The sequence below is a fragment of the Bactrocera oleae genome, chromosome 3, assembly GCF_042242935.1.
Source record: "Bactrocera oleae isolate idBacOlea1 chromosome 3, idBacOlea1, whole genome shotgun sequence".
Classification (NCBI taxonomy): Eukaryota; Metazoa; Arthropoda; class Insecta; order Diptera; family Tephritidae; genus Bactrocera; species Bactrocera oleae.
In genome coordinates, this window is record NC_091537.1 from 17,480,676 (window position 1) to 17,501,743 (window position 21,068).

The 21,068-nt window shown below is 31.6% G+C and overlaps 2 protein-coding genes across 2 annotated transcripts; one reads left to right on the forward strand and one right to left on the reverse strand.

Moving 5' to 3' along the window:
* Positions 1-12,297: 12,297 nt before the first annotated feature.
* Positions 12,298-13,438, forward strand: RpL36A (ribosomal protein L36A). The gene is made up of 3 exons (XM_014247689.3): positions 12,298-12,438; positions 12,670-12,843; positions 13,120-13,438. Exons 1-3 carry the CDS (start codon positions 12,436-12,438, stop codon positions 13,255-13,257), a joined length of 315 nt encoding a protein of 104 aa, XP_014103164.1. The 5' UTR covers positions 12,298-12,435; the 3' UTR covers positions 13,258-13,438.
* Positions 13,439-14,497, reverse strand: CCDC53 (Coiled-coil domain containing 53). Its single transcript, XM_014247687.3, has 3 exons — positions 14,081-14,497; positions 13,719-14,023; positions 13,439-13,659 (listed from the first exon to the last, which is right to left on the reverse strand). Exons 1-3 carry the CDS (start codon positions 14,285-14,287, stop codon positions 13,620-13,622), a joined length of 552 nt encoding a protein of 183 aa, XP_014103162.1. The 5' UTR covers positions 14,288-14,497; the 3' UTR covers positions 13,439-13,619.
* Positions 14,498-21,068: the final 6,571 nt, after the last annotated feature.

Here is a 21,068-nt window from a genome sequence, read left to right on the forward strand (position 1 = left end):
TGTTTCTGTAGCAAACACAAACAATTTTGCAAATCTGTATGCCGACACCGGCAAACAACACTCAAAGAAGCAATATATACATTTATATATAGATATGTGTATGTGTGTTGGTACATTTATATTCTGTTGTTTCTTTAGTTGGCAGTTCGGGTTTTCTTCTTTCGGCTGTCGGAAAACAACAGCAAAATGGAGTGTATTCGTGGGTAAACAAGCATTTGTGTATTTGTGCGACCACGTTAGGCAAGTCAAAATGCTGTGTTATCAGAGTGTTGACTCAACTCATTTTGTTGATTTCTTGATTTTTACTGCTAACCCCTAGACAGTGATAAGGTGGTCACAAAAAGCTATAAAAGCTTGTGTATATTTATATTTTATATAAATGTGTGTAGGAATATGCACGAATGTTTGTTTACTTGCTTTGATTTGATGAAATTTTTCTGGGCTTCTGGAATTGGATTCTTAAATAACACAAATTTAATAATAAGCAAAAACTTACTTATGCATACATACATGTCTATATATGTAAATACGTGCAGATCTCAGAAATTTCCACAAGTTATTTTTCGAGTAGTGTAAAGGTGTTGTGAATCGCTTTAAACATGGACGATTTGAAAGTAATATGTAATATTCAACTTTATATTATTGATAGGCAAGATAATAAAGAAATTGAAAATATTTTGCGGATAGCATAGCTCAAATATAAAATTACGAAAGAACCTCTTGGTATGAGCCACAAGAAGTTTAATCAATATACCGTCATTTAGTTGAGTGAGCATCATGGCCAGTTCTTGTAGTGATTTGTAGTGTTTTTTACGAGTGAAGGGACCTATATAGTGACTTCACCGAATTTAAAATTTTTTATCACGCAATTTTTAAAAATAGAAATAAATTCAATTCATCTATAGAAATAACGGTACTACAACTTTAGCTAAAATTTTATATTGAGAAGATTTGCTTTTGTGAACATTTTCTCTGAAATTAAAAAGGTATAAATATAACCTTGGTTGAGTATTAAAATTTACTGTTTTTCTCTTTATTTTCCATTGGTCCTCTGCAGTATATAATAATGAAAATATTTATTACAGAAAAAATCTTTTATAATTTATATATTCTATATCGTTTATGTATGTATGTATATTTGAACTAATTATTATTTGTTTTAAGCATTTATTTGGTTTTTCTATAGCATATTTAGTTATTTTTACCAAAAGTTGATTACAAGTATTCATATCCCACATTGCCTAATCAAAAGAAAAATATAGCACAGCATTTTGCCTTTTCTTGCTTTATATTCAAGCTAGGTGTTACAGCGTGCGTCCAGAGACGCCGGAAGGCCAGGGGAAGCGCGCGTGCTGTACACCGCCTGTGTGTGGTACAATGTGGCTGAATGTACAGTTTGATCTTGCGGCAGAGATGCCAACTACGATCAAACAAATAAATTTATATGCGCTCAGGTTAAATATAAGAAAGTGTCGAAAGCAGAGTTGCCGTGTTAATTTAAGCAGATCAAAGTGATGAACTTTGAGTGAATTTCTATATTTTTTATTCAGTACTATTATACATTTTTAAAAATATAATATTTGACATATATATATTATATCAAAAGGTGCTGATTGTTATGGGATCGTATACATTGCAGGTCAGAAAAACGTTTTTTTTTGTCGATGTTTTTGATGAGGCATTTTATTTAGTTAATAAATAATAAAAAATACAGAATTGTATGTATTTTAATAAGCGTCGATTCATTTTGAAAAATTTTGGATTCCTTTGTTCCCGTATCTGAGCTCCAGGAGGACTTCCAAAAAAGGGTGGACAGTGAGGAAGATTTTCCAGGTTAAAGTTATTTTAAAACCAATAACAAAAAAAAATGTTACTATGGATATATGGAACGATTGAAGGACAAGTGAAAACTTTGATTTTGGACAAAATGGCTTTTCCAAGTCTAATTTTGTGAACAAATTTACACTTCACTTAGAAGATTCCATGAAAGATCGTTCGAGCCGCTTCGGCAAAATTTTTCTCACCGACTCTGAAGACAGCGTTTCGAGAACAACGCGTTTAAAGTTTTGGTCAACTTAAAATTTTCGGAGAATATACATATGTACATTCGACATATATATATATATGCAAAAAAGTAGATATAACCCCTTGAGTAAGAATGAAATTTTGTCCTTTCATTTTTCTTTTTGGGAAATGTTTGAATTGTTATTTAGGCACACTGTTCGAAACCTTAGTTTGTCCCGTTTATAATTGTGTAAATTTTTATATTAAAAAACCTCTCACATATAACCTTTTTCAAACCTACTACAATTGATAAAATTTGGCAACTCTATGGGGTAGTAAACGCTATTTTATTTTATATTTTTATGTATGTATATTTAAATGCTGCTTCCTCATAAAGGGTGGTGTACGAGTAAAGAATTTTGTGGTGGCTAGGTAAGCAGATAAAGGACAGCTGCTGCCATTTAATATACTTATGCACAAATACAATGCACAAACACACAAATATATTAAGTATACACCTTTACTGCCTTTGTCTTGTGCCTACGGCGTTCTTTATTATGTTAATTACCAACACGGTGACAGAAGCATTGATGTTTAGGCTCGTGTGACAAATTTGTGGATTAACACTATACAAATATATATTTACATACTATTTGAATAAACATAATACATATATGTAAGTATGGTATGTATGTAAGTATATAAAAATGATCATAGTTCGACACAAAATCGAATTCAGTAATTGATGTAAGCCTCAAATTGTCATTTTCGACAGCGGCAGGGTGTAAGGGGTGTCATTAATCGACATGTAAAAAAAATAATTTATAAACGTGTGTAGGTAATTGTTTTTTGTGCACCTATGACAACATTCGATCAAATGTGGTATATGTGGAAAATGTACACTGTATCCTGATGTGCGTTCCTACACTGAGCAACAAAAGTAAGAGTACAGAAAGCAAGAAAAAACGTTTACCTCGGCTGCACCGAAGCTATAATAGCTTTAACAATACACTTTTTAAAGCCAATATACATCTGTATGTATAACTAAATCAGTTTTGCTAGTTCGTTTTTTAAAACAATCTTCTAGTCGAATTAAGGTTGCTTTATAAAAAAAATTATCTTATATGAAGATCTTTATCTTGATTTTGATCAGTCAGTTTGAATAGCAGCTCTATTCTACAGTTGTGCGATCTGAATAATTTATTCTGTGATTGTGGCGTTGTCTTGGACAAAAATCAATGTCAAATTTCTTGAAGATGTCTTGTCAAATAAAAAAGTCTTTCATACAATCACCTTAGTTTGATCGGTCTGTTTGTATGACAGTAATGTGATCATATATGGTAAATGACCAGCTTCTTGACTAGAAAACTTAGCGACTAGTTCGCGTATATACAAACAGACGGACTTGGCCTACCCATAGACCCAGCTTATCATTTATATATTTACATTATATGATCTTCGACTTTTCCTTCCGGGTGTTACAAACTTCGTGGCAAACTTAATATAACCCTGTTCAAAACACCGATTGTGCTCGTGAGCTTCACCTGCAAAGTTAGTATTATAACCCCTCATGACAAATGACCGAGTGCATAATCATTTCTATCATAAAATGTAATTTTTATTGGAGTGAAAATCCGAATGAGAGAAGAACCAACAGCTTTAAGTGATGATGAAAACAAAAAAGCTTTGTGTGAGAGAGCTTCTGCTTCTTTTTGTGATTATACAATCTGCTATTCAAACAAATAACCTATCTACTGATAGTCCGTTGGGGGTTGTTGTAGAATATGTTTTTCGCTTGTATCTATACTTCTGAAGCTGAGTGTGTTTGAGAAATATTTTTGGCAACAACTTCAGCAGAAGGCTTAATATACCGACTAATATATCTATAGAATTTCAAAAATCAGTGGATGGTGGGAACAAATGTTGATATATAATATGTACATATGTATTAGGTCCCTCCATTTTTTGGATAATATCAAGGCTCATACATAAATGGAAGTATTTTAAAACATACTAGCACGTTGTGAATTAAGGAAATCATCTCGTCACACTTCGCAGCGCCTTTATGATACAACTGACGAACAAAATGTAAATGAATTTGGGTTGATAATTTATAAAGTGAGGATAGTAATAAGGTTGATATGTTTTCTTTATCAAATTGATCAAGTTTTTTTTTAATAATACAATACGATTTCAAATTTTTTAGAGCAAAAGAAAAGGTTGTATTGCAATAAAAGAGCTAAATGGATAGGTCCAACTTTATGTATTGAAATTAATTCTCTTCATTGTATTTGTAAGGCATAACTGATTGTTAATCGCTAAATTTATGCAGCAAAACTTTAACTGTATAATATAGATGGTTTCCACAATTATACCAATCGTCACTATTACTATTCCACAAAGCTTTTCATCGTTGCTCTGCCTTTAACTTGAGCAGTCGACTCATTCATTTCCTTTATTAGAGTATTAAACTACGAATCGCCTATATTTATTGCGATAACTTATATATGTATACCTTTAAAAATAACATACTAAAATTTAAACTAAATATCTCCAATTTTTTTTTTTAGTTAAAGTCTACTAAAATATAGCTGCTTAATTCAATCAGCACCACAAGTTTATTTTTAAACGAGTTTTTATCGAATTTGCTTGAGTACAAATGATCCGATAACATTACAATTTTTTTGCATGTTCTGTATATAGTTCTCGATACAATGACCTACACAATTTACCCAAAAATGGCCAAATCGATATTCGATTTTAGGTAATTGTACAGATAATATTTTCCACGAAAAAGGCCCGAATCACTACAGCAGTGGATGACCATAGTTTTGGTGCCATCGGAGATCGCGTGCAATTCGAAAAATATTAAATTTTTTCTTCAAATATTATATTTTACTATGGATTCCTCAAAGATGCATAAAATTTTAAAGCAATTCATACAGTAGTTCTTTTATTCGCCTTTTAAGGCTATATTGTGCCCCTGTAAATATTATAGAAAAAGTCGCAGATCATCACGATAGACAAACCAGGGAAAAACTTAACACAGGCGTCTTCTTACAAGACAATAAGTCTCCTACCTTGTCTTTCCAAAATACTTGAAAGTGTGTTACTATCAAAGATGTCTACTCTCCATGAAAACAATACAATTCCAATTCGAGATATAGCTCAGGCATTCGATAAGGTGTGACATGAAGGACTTTTATATAAAATAAAAACATTATTCGATTTGGTATTGTATAAAACATTGGAGTCTTATCTAAAAAATAGAATATTTACTGCTAAAGTAGCTAATTTCATCTCAGATGAACGTCCGATAAGGGCTGGTGTAACTAAGGGGAGTGTGCTAGGCCCAACACTATCTTATATGTATACAGCAGATATTCAAACCGGTAATAATGTATTGACATTGACTTTTGCGGATGACACAGCCGTAGTGTGCCGTAATAAATGTTTCAGCGTTCAGGAGCGTACTAGAAGAGTATTTAGCTTTCATTTATTTGTAAATGTAAATGAATAAAAGTGTAAGCATGTTGTAAATGATGATGTAACCTATTTCGGCATTCACTTGGACAGAAGGCTCACATGGATATATCCAGCAAAATAACTGGCATGAAAATACAAGCAGCAAACTTAAACTTGCTTTTAAATAAAAATTCGAAACTTAACTGTGGGGTACAACCCGTGCAACTAACTTTGATATAATACAGAGGTTTCAGTCAAAAATTCTCAGAGCGTTAACGGGTTCACCATGGTACATTCGAAATGAAAACATTCACAAAGATCTTAGTATTGATATGGTAAAAAAGGAAGTAGAGGACAGCAGAAAGATATACGATCTGAAACTCCGGGAACATCCCAATCCATCAGCTAATGGCTTGCTACAATCTTGTAATCAAACTCGCCCGAAAAGAAGAGATCTATCTACCAGCCTTATAAGAAGCAACTTATTAGTGAAGAGGTTCAATTACAACCTTAAACTTGTTTAGTTTAAAATAGATTTAAGATTTTATTACTTATTGTTAGGCTAAAAATATAGCAGATGTAATGTTAAAAAAACATTTTCGCCTTTAAAGCATTTTCCTGTTTCTATTACAAGCATAGGTATATCCTTTCTTGCATTGTTAAGGGTATGCCCTCTACTTGTTCAAATGAATTTAGATTTTAGAACAGCTTCGATTCTGGCCGATCTATCAGCTGTCTGGAAAAAAAATGTTTTTATTTTCTGGGAACTTTATAACCTCCACCGTTATAAAGAAGAACATTTAGTTTGGCCTAAATTTAAACACACATAGATATTTACATTTCCTAGTCATAAAATCATCAAAACTATTCATTAGCTAACTAATGTTAAAATAGCTATCCTCCCGACTATTTTAGAAGTTCATCTGCTCTAATTACATGCGTATGTATGTATATGTCGATACTTAAAATTTACTTTCCGCTTCCGCTAGTTACAAGCCCCTACCCATACATAGGCGCATATTTTACTGATTACAGGTATATCGAAATAGAGAGTAAATTTGTTGTAGTTTTTGTGAGTTTCACCGAAATTCCGTTTGTTATATGATATGCATGTATACATAGAAAGACCTAAACAAATTAATCGTCACAACAGTTTTCTCTTTATGTAAGAATACTTCCTGGCATCCTTCCATCGGACGGCAAGAGGGTGCAGGTGGCGCTGTGGCGTGGCAAATCGGTACATATATGCATATTAATACATACATACTACATACAGATATGGTATTTAATTAAATATTTACGTCTGTATGCTGAACGCATATTTTAAAAACGCAAATAATGAATGAGTGAATGAGTTCTGTCCATTATATTCACATATTCTGCTCAACTTAAAAGAAAATAAAAAGTACTTAAAATATATATTTACATAGTATGCATTACACACATTTTGTTCGTCCGTACAAGAGCTCGTTCACATTGTTTTATTGGTGTCTTAGGGGAACATGAACAGAGAAAGCCACTTTTGGAATTATTAGAGAATTTTTTTCATACAGGGTTGCCAAGTGCTGTTTGATTTATGAGAGCTTTTTACATGGAATAAATACACACAGTAGTTTCTCTTTCGTTCAGATTCTAACAAAGGTATGCAGTAAATTTATTGAATATAAAAAAACTTAAATTCTTTTTTTTTTAGTTATTTTCTGTTCTTCGGGCATTTTTGTATTATAGTAAAGGACATTAGTGAAAAACTATTTCAGTCCCTGCATTAACATTCTCTAATTATCCACACAATAATATTTGCTTTTATCTGAGTGTATGGGACCCAGATTTTATAATTGAATTTTCAACAAATGATCAATACAATAAGAAATTAGACAATACAATAAGAAATTCTATACTGGAATTTTATTCAGAAATCTCCTAAATGAATCGCCCTCTCTCAATTGGTGCGTCAGGCGTTCCGGTTTCGAAAAAGAATGTTGATAGAGATAGCGTAGAGTATGGCCTATATAATTTTGCATTTCGATTTTAACGCTTCAGTGGAGTTCAAATGGTAATAATTTAAAATTTTGAATTCATTTCTCAATAAATAAATTATAACATTAATATGAAAAGTGTCAGAAGTGCTTGCGGGTGTAATTTACTAATACCACCAGCGAACTTAATGTTGTCAGAAAATTATATGATATTAAACCTAGGATAGACATACTTAAATAAATATTAAATTGAGAATTTATCAAATTTATTTATGATTTCTGTCGTCAACAAAAAATTTGAATGCATTTTTGGTTGACGCGTAAAATTAATTCGATTTGAAATTAAGAAATTTACTCAAAAACATGATTTCCAGATGTTAAACGTTGTCCAGTTTTCCAAACTTCAAGGCATTCATTTTAGTTGGTTAGCTAGTTTAGACATGCGGACATGGAGTTACTTATATCATCAACCTGCCCCTCTAAACATTTTGGTTTATAATTTTTTGTTGCATCCCTATACTTCTGGTCGTTCTCTTTTGAGATAAATGGCATCCCTTATTTATATGTAAATTTGGTGAGAGCGTAAAGTAAAAAGCATCTATCACCATACAAAAGAGTCTTGTATAAAATACTAAGCTGATTTAAAAAAATTATATTATATTTATTTCTCAGAACTTTTCCAATGCATACTCTCTATTTCTTTATTTCTTTATTTATTAATGCTATTTATGTTTATTTTTATATATATATTTATGTACAAGAATTAGTGCAAAGTTCTACCGCATTCGTTTTTGTTGTGGTCAATATATGTCGCGTATGTCCACAATACATAAATACAAAGTCAGCCGACCTGCAAGTAGCGCTCTCTGATGCCAAAGCATTCACGTGCAAGCTTTGCGAGTACATTTTCGTTTTGGCAGTATCTTCATGTAGGCGCACAAGAGTGTGCGGTTGCCCAAAATTGATTATTGTTGCAATTGTAGCAATGGGGACAAATAAATAAATAATAGGCAATAAAAAATTAAATTTTGCACTCAAAAAAGTGTTTTGTGTTAAAAAAAAAAATTACATGCATATGGTACATAAATATGTATAGAGTATGCTGATTTTATATATATATGTACAAAAGTACGAGACAATAAAAAAGATTTAACTTTAGAGTATACCCATTGGATTGAGTCTACATACAGGAACAGCTGTGACTACCACTTCCCAGCCACCTTGTCAACACAAATCTGGTGTTCAATGATATTGGAGATATAAAATACATTTCACTTTTAGGTTACAAAGTTGGGTAATATAGCTTAACCCAATCCCAAATACCTAACTCAATTAATTAATTAAATAAAGTAATAAGCCGAAAAGTATTAAGAAACATTTTACACAAATTTGTTAAAAACAACGAAGAATTCATTATTTAATGATATGAAATGAGTGTTTCATACATTATTTCCTTTTTGCATAACAAAAACATGAACAAGAAATTCAAAAACATTTAAGAACACATAGCTCCTTAAGAGGCACACCCAGTAAGACGGCCGCTCTTTGGGAATAAAAAAAAATTATTGTATAACATTTTAAGGGTATACAAGTATTTATGTATATTTTAAGAATGTACAGAAAATTTTTTAAAGAAAAAAAATTAAAATTGTTAGAGTTACACTCGTTTACCGACGATACTTAAACAAAAAAATTAATTTTTTTATTTTTTTCGATCGTAGATCATGGTACGAACATTATTTTCCAAAGAGATTTGTTTTAGGTTTCAACCACGGAGAAGACCGGATACATTGCAGGAGAGGAGGACCTTGATAAAAAGGCAACGTTTAAAAAAAGTCGTATTTAAAAAAAAACTTTGGTCTTTTTTGATCAGATCAAAAAACTGGTCGGTCATTGTATGAAAAACTATGCAGAATATGCAGAAAAAATTTGATAGCAATCGGATTTGTCGTTGGGTAATCACATCAGCAAATTCGCTAAATGTAGTTTTGAGAAAAACGCGTTTAAAGATAAACTAATAGAGTTGAGCGGGAAGCCGTAACTAAAATTATATTATTCATTTAAAACTTCAGGGTGTTATTTTTAAAAGTATGACCTATCGTAAATAAATGAAATATTTTTTCAAAATTTTGCAATAGTGCCGGCGTCGTTTGAAAGAAATAACTTCTATATTTTGAATGAAGCCTTTGTTTTTAATTACTGCTGCCATCGTTTAAGCTTAGAATTTATTAGTATTGTTATTGGTATTGATTCTGATTCTGATTTTTGGAAACTGTTCAACTCCTGTTAATTTTTATAACGATTTTTCCTACTCTGAACTTGAAAATATGGTTTTCATTTTATGGGATTCTAATGAAAGATTGACCTCGTCAAATTGAAAGTCATACAAAATTCTCATTAACCAACCATATGTACATACAATATATGTATATAATTTGAAAAAAAAACCTTGTTTGAATTCGTATTGTATATAAACACAAATTTTGGCTATATGTATAAAATGTTCCTTGATCTGATAAAACCAACGTTAATTTTTTTGTTCCAAATTTAAAATCCAAACATAAGTACACAAATCCAAACACAAGGCCACTAAAGAAAAAAGCGACAGGAAATAAAGCGCTCTCCAAACAGATGCTACGGAAATAGTTAATACTTGAAACTAACACGAAATGTGTTATTTACGTATTACTTGTATGTTGAAATAAAGTAATTTGAGTATACGAAGAATAATTTAAAATTTAAAATTATTTTTCCAGAATTATCAATCAATTCCCTGGTGGCATCCCCTTCATATACATATTAACATATACAAACGTACCTACTTCTTTCAATATCTGTTCGTTTCAAAAGAAAATCTTCCCAAAGTAAAAATTGTTTTAACTTTCGTTACCTGAGTTAGGAACATATTTCATCTTACATTTGCATACGTACATATGTATGTATATACTTCAATATTTGTACATATAAACTAAGATGTACCTTAAGAATATTTACAAAGCAACATAGTGTGTGTTTATGAGCGGATTACTCACCGCTAAAGGTTATTTGGTAGAATGTATGTATGTATTTACAATTATTACAAGGAAAATCATAGTGGGTGAAACCTAATAATACTAAAGGATTTAAAAGGAAGGTTCTCAAAATTCTGAAGGCACAAAAATAAATTAGTATTACTATAGCTGAACATACTTAAATAAAAAGTAATGGCGTTTCATTTTCTAAATGAGCAAAAATGCGAAATTCCAAATTCATATTTTTCAATGAAGACACATTTAAATTGTTTTCTTGAGCAAATAATAAAAAACATTTAAATAAATTTATTTTCCAAGAACTTTTAAACGTATGCGGGAAAAAGGGTCGCTCAATTTAATGTTATTGTTGTTGTGGCGAGTGCCTAAACTCTATTTGGGGGAAAGTCAAAAATAAAGTGTCATCGAAATCACTTAGCGGTAGGTCCAGGAAACGAGCTGTTTTATTGGGGTTGGACGACGGGAGAAGAGTGTTAAGTGATTAAGCTTAGCGGGGCAAGTAAAGAGGTGGTTAGTCTCATTTATATTCTTGATAAGTAGGAGTTTAACTTGCTACAGTATCCAAACGAAAATTCGCTATGGTTGCTTTAGTTTAACGCGACAACTCGAGCTCACGGTGTGCGATTGATAGTGTTTCATCTCCAAGGACACTATTCACTGGAAGGGATTTGATGAAGGTGTTGTTGGCGCCTTTGTGAATGGCGTTCAGAACGTGTCAAAAGTTAGTCGCGTCCGAAAACGTATCGGTATATTGTTGGAGGATCTCGACGTATTGTAGGAATATTCTCTTGATGTTCCTAGGAGGCGGAAACTGCTTGGAGAGGAGTCCATTATGTTACTCAACTGTAAGCATGCGGTATGCGCTGTTAGGACTTTTATGTATTTCTTCAACTGCGTCCTGCTGCATCCAGGCATCTATGGCATAATAGGGCAGCGTAATTTATTGCGGCAAAATATAAAATGTGTTTATAAAATATAGATAATAATTTAATTTACGGATAAAGAGAAATTTTTTCATTGGGAAAATACTATACCATGGTGGTCGCAGTTTTATATTTTTTATAGTTAAAAAAATCAAAATTCTTTTGTTTACAATTTGATTTCTCAAACTCACAATTTTATCTCGCTCACAATATCAGTTTGTATGGCAGCTATATGCTATAATGATCCGATCTAAACAATTTCTTCGGAGATTACATTGTTGCTTTAGAAAATAACTCATACTAAATTTCGTGAAGATACCTTGCCAAATGAAAAAGTTTCCCATACAAGTACTTGATTCCGATTGTTCAGTTTGTATGGCAGCTATATGCTATAGTGGTCCGATATCGGCCGTTCTGACAAATGTGCAGCTTCGCAGCTTAGTGATAAAAGGACAGGTGCAAAATTTGAGATCGATAGCTTAAAAACTGTGGGACTAGTTTATATATATACAGACAGATGGACAAACAGACGGACATGTCTAAATAAACTCAGCTCATCATGCTGATCATTTACGTATATATTTTATAGGGTCTCCGATGTTTCCTTTTGGGTGCTACAAACGTCGTGGCAAACTTAATATATCCCCTGTTCAGGGTATACTTTTGTATATGTCATATGCATGATGTTATATGCAACATAGATTTTGCGATATTTATGTACCATATACATATGTATGTTTGCTCATCAAATCATCAAGTGAAAATCGTGGTATAGAGCTTTAAAACACCTAAATATTAAAAATAATGAAATCTTTTTGAAAGAAGTTCGGAATTATACAACAAAATGTTTAATGAAAAATATATTTCATATAGTTATATCAACAGTTACGCTATGCAACCCTATAGCTGTGTTTCACTGTCTCTATTTTGACGTTTACTCGTTCTGTTTATAAATTTTGACAGCTGACAGTTGTGTCGTTTCCGTTTATTCTCTATTCTTTTCTTTTTTTCTTTCTTTGACAACCAAGAATCGTCAAGATGGTACGTTTGCGGAAAATCCAAATAAATTTCTTTATAAAAATCGCGGTGCATCGCAAAAATATTCATACATAATGTGAAAATTAGTGATTTAAATTACTCTTTAAATAAATACCAATATGATTGCATGAATATATTTACGATGCTGTGTTACTGTGCGCAATTTTTCGTTGCAATGTTGCTGAGAGGATTGTATTGAAGTGTGCTAATAATAAAATTTTATTTGACTTTTAGGTGAATGTGCCGAAACAGCGACGCACCTTTTGCAAGAAGTGCAAGTGCCACAAGCCACACAAGGTGACACAATACAAGAAGTCGAAGGAGCGTAAAGGTGCTCAGGGCAGACGTCGTTACGACAGAAAACAACAAGGTTTCGGTGGTCAAACCAAGCCTATCTTCAGAAAGAAGGTACGAATTGAAAGCGATACGTTGCTATTTATTTGCATATTTGTAGAACTAAATTGCCGTTGAATCGCAGAAGTGATACTATAAGGCTCTTTGGTGGGATAGATGTGTGCAATAATATTGCTGAATGCTGAAAACTTTACAAACTGCAATTGTATACTGCTGTCAACTGCTAAGTTGGAACATTCATACAAAACTATACATTTCATCAATTGTGTATATAAATTTATGATGACTTTACGACGGTAACTAATAATTATATTTAATTTCCTATTTCAGGCTAAGACCACTAAAAAGATTGTGTTGCGTATGGAGTGCACCGAATGCAAGTACCGCAAGCAGACACCACTGAAGCGTTGCAAACATTTCGAGTTGGGAGGTGACAAAAAGAGGAAGGGACAGATGATTCAGTTCTAAATCACTCGCCCCCAATTCCAAGCCACTATCTGCTTTTTTGTTTCGCTGTTTTTTACCAATATAAGATTTGTATACGGAATGCCTTGTGGAAAGGCATTTTTAACAAGTCATTTGTGAAAAAATATAATTTAAAACAATGTTCTTTAGTTAAACATTGAAGTAAAAAAAAAATCAAACAAAATTCCAGTTCGTCTTTTATTTTATCCTATGTTATTTTTATGGGTTCCTTATACATTTTTCATAATATCACATAAATGTTAGATGTATGCAGTTCGTCCAAAGATTTCACGTTTGCTTGCCACAACCGCCTTGAAAATCGGTATTTGTGTATGCTTTTTTCGAAATATGCACTCAAACTGCTTTCACTCGGTTACACCGTCTGTTAATAACAAATTGGGATTGCTGTAAGAAATCAAAAATTGTATTATTAAATTTATTTATCATCGTTAGCTACAACTCACTCCAATATGCTTGGTTCAACCCCTTCTGCTTGCATTTTAATTTTAACGGCTTCAGCCGGCACACCGAATTGCACCATTTTGAAGAACTTTTTAAAGCGCATATCTTCACAAGCGCGTACACCTGTTGGTTCCGGAGTTATATCCTCCGTTGGCTCAGGAATATCCGAGGCGATATCAGTGGTAATCTCTCCTCCGGGTGGTTTATTTTCAGTCTTTTCTGCGGCATCATTTGTAACTTTTTCTGTTGCAGTATTGCTGGCAGTTGGAGCTGTTGTGGTGTCCGTTACATCTGGCACAGATGCTAACTGCGTTGCGATATTTATTTAGATATGTAATATCGACTTCTAATAATGTTAACGTACCTTTGCTTCTATTATTGTTAATGCTGCTTCCACTTTTTGCATTTTTCTTTCCAAGTCTACAAATTTACTTTCGCATTTCAAGGCGAAGTCATTGAGGAAATTGCAGGAATTTATTATAAAATGATTAATAAATGCTAAAACGCGTTTTTGATGCAATGGTGGCATTTGCGATTTATCCACAGCTTGAGATAGGATTTCGGTATCCATTGTAGATAAGCTTTAATATGTAATTAATTTTAAAATAATAATTTATGTAAAACTGCACTTGTTATTTATCACACATGTGTATTTTGTTAATTTTGCTGAATGAATTTTATGTACATGAACTCATTTAAATTTATATTTTCTTTTTTCGTAAGCAATATAAACGCAACTTTTATAAATTTGTTTAATTTAATAACACTTGCATTTATAAATGCATTTTTACCAAACAGCTGTTTCTGTTATTGCCACTTTATTCGATGAGCTAAATGTTGTAAAGGTTGAATTAAAAAAATAGTACCATATATCGTTTTTGCTCGCAGATATAAGCTATAAAGCGAAGCAAATCTTTTCTAAACCAAAAAATGTTTGAACAGCAACAAATAAAACATGTTAATAAGTATATTTACATATTTGAAAAATAAACCGACCTAAAAAATAATAGCGCTGCCACATTTTTGTTGAAGTAATGCAGCGCCATCTGTTGTCATAATATAATATGCAAGTTTGGCGGATACTTTTGTTAAAGCGGAAACAAAAAATATTCAATACAATTCTTGCAAAGTAATGCTACAGCCACTAACTTAATTAAAAGCAAAAAGTGCCAAGGAATTATTAGCAGATAAAAAAAAATTTATTTAAATCATTGCGTCATTTACAACTAATTTATATGTTTTGTTTTCGATTGATAAGCAGCATAAAGCACCTGCAACTTTATGAAGCGCTTTTTTTTAGCACAAATACATATACGAGTATATAAACAACATTTTGCTTCAGTAAAATTAGCCACGTTGCCAACTTGACGTGGTTTTGTAATACGATAAGAGAAAAGTGAAACCAGATTTGAAAATTCAATTCACCTAGTTACTTACATTTACGCACACATTTATACGTATATGCATTAAAGTAAACAACCCTCCGTTACATTTAAAATCACACGTCAACTCAGTTGTTTTCTTCCCTTGACAGTAGAGAACTTCAACTACTAACAGCGTGTCACCGCTAATCTGCAAATAATCCAATAACAACGGCAGATTAACACTAATGTTGAAAGCTACCTACTAACGCAAGAGTAAACAATTACGTTTTAGCAATTTATTTGTTTCACATTTGGTGCCAAGTGTCTTTTGTGGCGGTTTTATTTTTATTTTTTGTTAAACGCACTTCTAATCGCCGAGAAGTTGGAGGGGATGAGGTGGGGGTGTGAAATTAATTTAATGGAGGCGTGTGTTCGCTTTTGAGCGATTTGTGGTATATGAAAATAAAATTTCAGAATGTATGGATAAAAATAATAAATAATAACATAACCTCTCAGCCACTATATGCACTGGTCTTAATAAGTACCTTACTAGACTGACACATCTAATTTGAGGTGATAAAATATTATGTATATTAGCAATACTTTATCTTTTTATTTTATATATTTAATTATCTGTAAAATCATTCGCTTAAGATGACGTACATATGTATGCGTAGCAGGGCTGCAAATCATGCATTAAAAAATATTTCAATTGACATTTAAATTAATTTTTTTATTTTGTAATTCCGAAATTTAAATAAAAACAATTTTAGAATTTTTAAATTTCAATTCCCAAATACCTGACTGAAAAATTATAACTTAATTATTAATTCCAAAAATGCGAATTAATAATAAAAAAAAACTGCTAATCCCAAGTTCATAACATAATTAAATATCAAAAAAAATTGCGTATTTCAATATTAAATCAATTCTCGTTTTGAAAAGGAAATTTTTAATAAAATATCAACATAGTTTAGCATTTTCTGTCTTTTTTACATTTAATTATAGTTTTTCATTTAGAATCAAAAATTAAACTTTAAAATTTCTTCTTAAAATATTAAAACTATAATTTTTTATTTCGATTTGGGATTAAAAATTAAAAGTTTAATTTTTGTTGGTTTTATTTTGTTTTAATTAGGAATACCCTTTGATGGGTCATATGTATCCATATATACATCTAAGAAAAAAATATATAAAAAATTTATATAGAAAAAATATATAATAGCAAAATAATATTAAAAAAAAATGCTAATCAAGAAAATTTGAAAAATCTCGAGTTCACATGATTAGTAACATACACCTTTGCCCCAAGAGGCTGCACTCATTTCGTACCGCTGATAAGTAAGTATTTACCAGGACAAACTGCATATTAGTGCTACATCTGTGTGTACATATGTACCATACGTATGTACATACTTGTATGTTGATAAACTGATTAATGACGAAAAATCAACTGATAAGCCAACAAATTATGCATCCTTAAGTTTTCGCCTTCTAGCAAACATTATGAGCATAAGCAACTTATCAAAAATAGATTATATTAAGTATGTTCTAAGTGCACATGCACTCAATTTTTATCAGGAAAATGTAGAAATGTTTGTATTTACGAATGTTTTACAGCAAATTTTTTCAATATTAAGCAATATTTTTTATTTATTTATTAACAATTATCTGATTATTATTAAGCAAAGTTTCACGTTCCCTTAATTAATAAATATATTTTCCAACCGTTGAAAATGTTTGTATTTTTGAATTGGAATCTATGCACAAGAAGTTCACTAATCGAAAACAGACCGGTTTGATTGTTGGTTCTCATCGAGTATACATGCCTGTTAAAAATAGTAGCGCTTATCACTTGCCTCCAAAGCCTCTAAGAAAATACTAGATATGTATATATATACATATAGATTGCCAATTGTTTTCTGACTTGACTTGGGAGAATTATTCGACAAAAAGTGACATTTATTTGACTTATGAAATGTTTATGGATAGTTTACAAATGTGTACGAATAGTGAAAAATCACAATAGGAACAAATATACACGTATATCTATACATACATACACAAATAAAAACATATATACATACATACACCATATAAACAAACTTGTCGATTGAGGAAAAATAAATTCATAATATAATATTTCGGGTATATATACATATATATATGTACAAATATAATATATATACAGGCTGGTTGGAAAGTTTCTGCGCACGAAATGAAAATATAATACTGTTTTTGGTACGAAATATATTTTTTTATACAATATAATCTCCCTAAACTCAATACACTTATTCCAATGATCCTCCAATAATTTTATGTCATCTCTATAATGATTTTCCGGAAGCTCTGCAAAATACCCGCCTACAGCTGTCATAGCTTCTTCATTCGACGAAAACGCTTTCCACGAAGGAATTGTTTCAGGTTTCTGAAGAGGTAGTAGTCGCTGGAAGCCAAATCTCGTGAATACGTGTTATAACACCTTAGTGAGCAAATGCATTGTCTTGATGAAAAATAATTTTTTTGTGCTGCACATCAAGTCTTTTCTCACGAAATTTTTCATCCAGCTGATCCAAAAAGACAGCAATAATATTGAGAGTTGATTGTTTTACCTTTCTGCAAATGATCAATCAACAAAATTCCTTTTGCATTCCAAAAAACTTATTCCTTAAACTTCTTAGCTGATCGTTGTGACTTCACCTGCTTTGGAGCTGAACAGCCAGCTTCAGTCCACTGTAGGCGTTCTTGTTTCAATTTGGGATCATGGTGGTAGATCCAAGTCTCATCCATAGTTATAAAATGATGGAAGAAATCGGTTTTATTTTCCTTACAACGCTCCAAATTATGCTGAGAAATTTATTTTCGATCCAGTTTTTGTTGAATTGTTAACGTGTGCTGCACTAACTTTCCAAACAACTTTTTCATATGTAATTCTCCATGTAAAATATGAAGTACTCGTTCGTCTGAGGGGCCTATGGCATTAGCAATTTCACGCTTAGTCCAGCTTGGACTTCTTCACTAACAGTATTATGAACTTGCTCAATGATTTCTGGTGTTGTTGCGGTTTTTAGTCGTCCTTCGCGTGTATCGTCTTCAAGCCTAGTACGACCACGTTTAAATTCACTAACCAAAAATTCAACGTTTTGCGTTTTGAAGGTGAGGACTCCTTATACACTTCTAACAATTGTTCATAAATTTCCTTTGCTTTTAAACCTTTCAAAATAAAGAATCAAATCACTGCACTGATAATCAATTTTTTCCATATCAAACAAATTTTCTGAAACGTCAACTTCAAATGGCTTGTAAACAAAGATTTAATGGACAGAAGGATTTGCAACTTTGCATGTGTTCTCCCAACAGATGTATCAACTTCTTAGTGAGTGCAGAAACTCTTCAACCAATTTGTGTATTATATATTATATATTTGGATAAAAATATTATTTAACATCTATCAGATTTATATATCCTTCGCAAATATAAATATTTAAAGTGAATCAGAAAATATTGAAAAAACGTGAACTTTGACTGCACCAAAGTTATAATACCCTACACAGATGCCACTATTCTAACTTAAAAGGGTATATGAAAATCTTTATATTGATTTTAAGCGGTCAGTTAGTATGGCAACTATATATACATATATAATGTTATAAATTATCTTTCTTCGGGGTATAATTAATAATAACCACTGGCGCAGATGTTTGGCGTTGGTAACAATGTTTTTGCTTTATAATAATTCCTTGCTTTTGTTTAATTATATTATCGTTTGAAAACGCATTTACATTATTTAATGTTTACATTTACAAACCTTACATTTTAATTTTTTTCTAAAATCTGGCAACTTGACAGCTACACTATTTTTCTAACAATATAGTTATATCAGAAATAAAATTGATCACAAAGTTTATATATAATTTGTATAATATTTTGTGAAGAAATATAAATAGTTCAAGGTAAAGTTTCATTGATCGACTGATTTAAGAAGAAAAAAAACTGTAAATAATATCGACTTTCTTTGTATTTTTAGTAAATAATAATTTTTGCAAAATTTTAATTGGACAAAACCGATAGAATTTCTAATTTTTCTAAATATTTCTTTGGTAAATTAGAGGGCTAAATAATACGTTATTTTATATTAGACAAGAATAAGAATACCATAATAGCCGAAACCTGCAAGCTTATAAGATCTTATATAATTAATTTTGATCAAAACCTTATTTTATTGTCAATAAAAAATATTTATTTAGCGAGTAGGTAGTACCGTAAAGAACTATGGGCTGATCGTTCCATGACATTTGATTTTACTTAATCGTATTGGAACAGTGTTTTTATCTAGTCAGTTGATAATCTCGGCAGCATTTTCCAAAAATATTTGAATACAAGCAATCGGCAGGACCTAGATCCGATCTCTGCTACCGAACAACATAAAAAACTATATTTGGAAGGGGACAGTTTCCCTTCGACAGTCTAGGACAAGCTTACGATTGTATTTCAGCCATGAAAAAGCTTCGCATAATAGAAAATATGTCAGTTTTTCGGTAGCGGTTTATAATTTGTAAGTCCGTATAGTTTTCAAATACTTGTATAAAAGGTAAGATAAGTACTGCCTATTTTAATACACTTCGAAATATATAATTTTTACATGATGAAAAACATGTTAGCGAAAATTAAACTCCCTAGGTGGCAATGCCAGTAATGTACGTGTTTATTGATTTTTTTTTATAATATTCGCATATTTCTTAATCACATTCAATTATGACTAATGATCAATGGAGTTTGGCTCGCTCAACTGAATAGATAATTTTGACGCGTTGCTGTAGACGTAGACGTAGACTTTATAAGAACGTCACGTGACGTCATTGAAACGTTCATAACTAAAGAAAGAGACTTCTGAGAAGTCTTTTTCCAATTTTGTAAGATCAACTAGGCAGTAAAAGATAAGATGATAAAGCTTTCACCATTTCAATACATAATACGCTGAAAAACGAAGACTAGGCTATACAATCCCGAATGTACTACCGAAATCCCGAAATTTTGAGGTTTAAATGTTACTAACCTGGTCTTTTTAGGTATCGCAAAAAGTCAGCCAGCATGAATTTACAATAGAAAACTTTTTCATATAAAATATTTATATGTTATTACTGTTCTTGAAAAACAAAAATTAAAATGAATTGCGTTATACCCTACCAGACCCAATTGCATCTAACCTAATTTTTGGATAAATCTAAATATGAATGAAAACAAGAACTAACACTTTTAATAGTTGCATTTTTTATAGCATTAAAGGGTATAAAAAAAAAGATCTTTATCTCGATTTTGATCGGTCAGTTTGAAACTAAACCAATCTTAACAATTTGTTTGGAGATTGTAACAGTGCCTTTGACAATAATCTGTACCAAATTTCGTGAAAATACCTTGTCAAAAAAAAAGTTTTCCATATAAGGACTTGAGTTTGATCGGTCAGTTTGTATGGCAGCTATAAGTCACAGTTGTCCAATATCGACAATTCCCACAAATTAGAAGAAAAGGACGCGTTCAAAATTTCAGATCGATATCACTTAAACTGAGGCGCTAGTTCGCGTATATACAGACATATTGATATAACTAAATCGACACAGCTCATTACGCTGATCATTTATACCATATACATATACTATACATACACCATATAGGGTCTCCAACGTTTCCTTCTGGATGTTGTAAACTTCGTGACAAACTTAATATACCATATTCAGGGCATAAAAATGTCACCAGAACAAATTGTTCAGTGGGTTATGCTCACTACTAAAAGTCTATTAAAAAAGCGCCACCGCAAAGAATGATGTCTGTGCATTTACACTATGCAACTACAACTATTAATACGCAAGCATGCCTTTGTATGCACATACCAACAAACAATTATATTTTCCAATTCATAGTAAAATAATTCAAAATCCGATTCCGATTGCCGTCGTAATGATGATAGTGGCAGCAACGATGACTATAGCA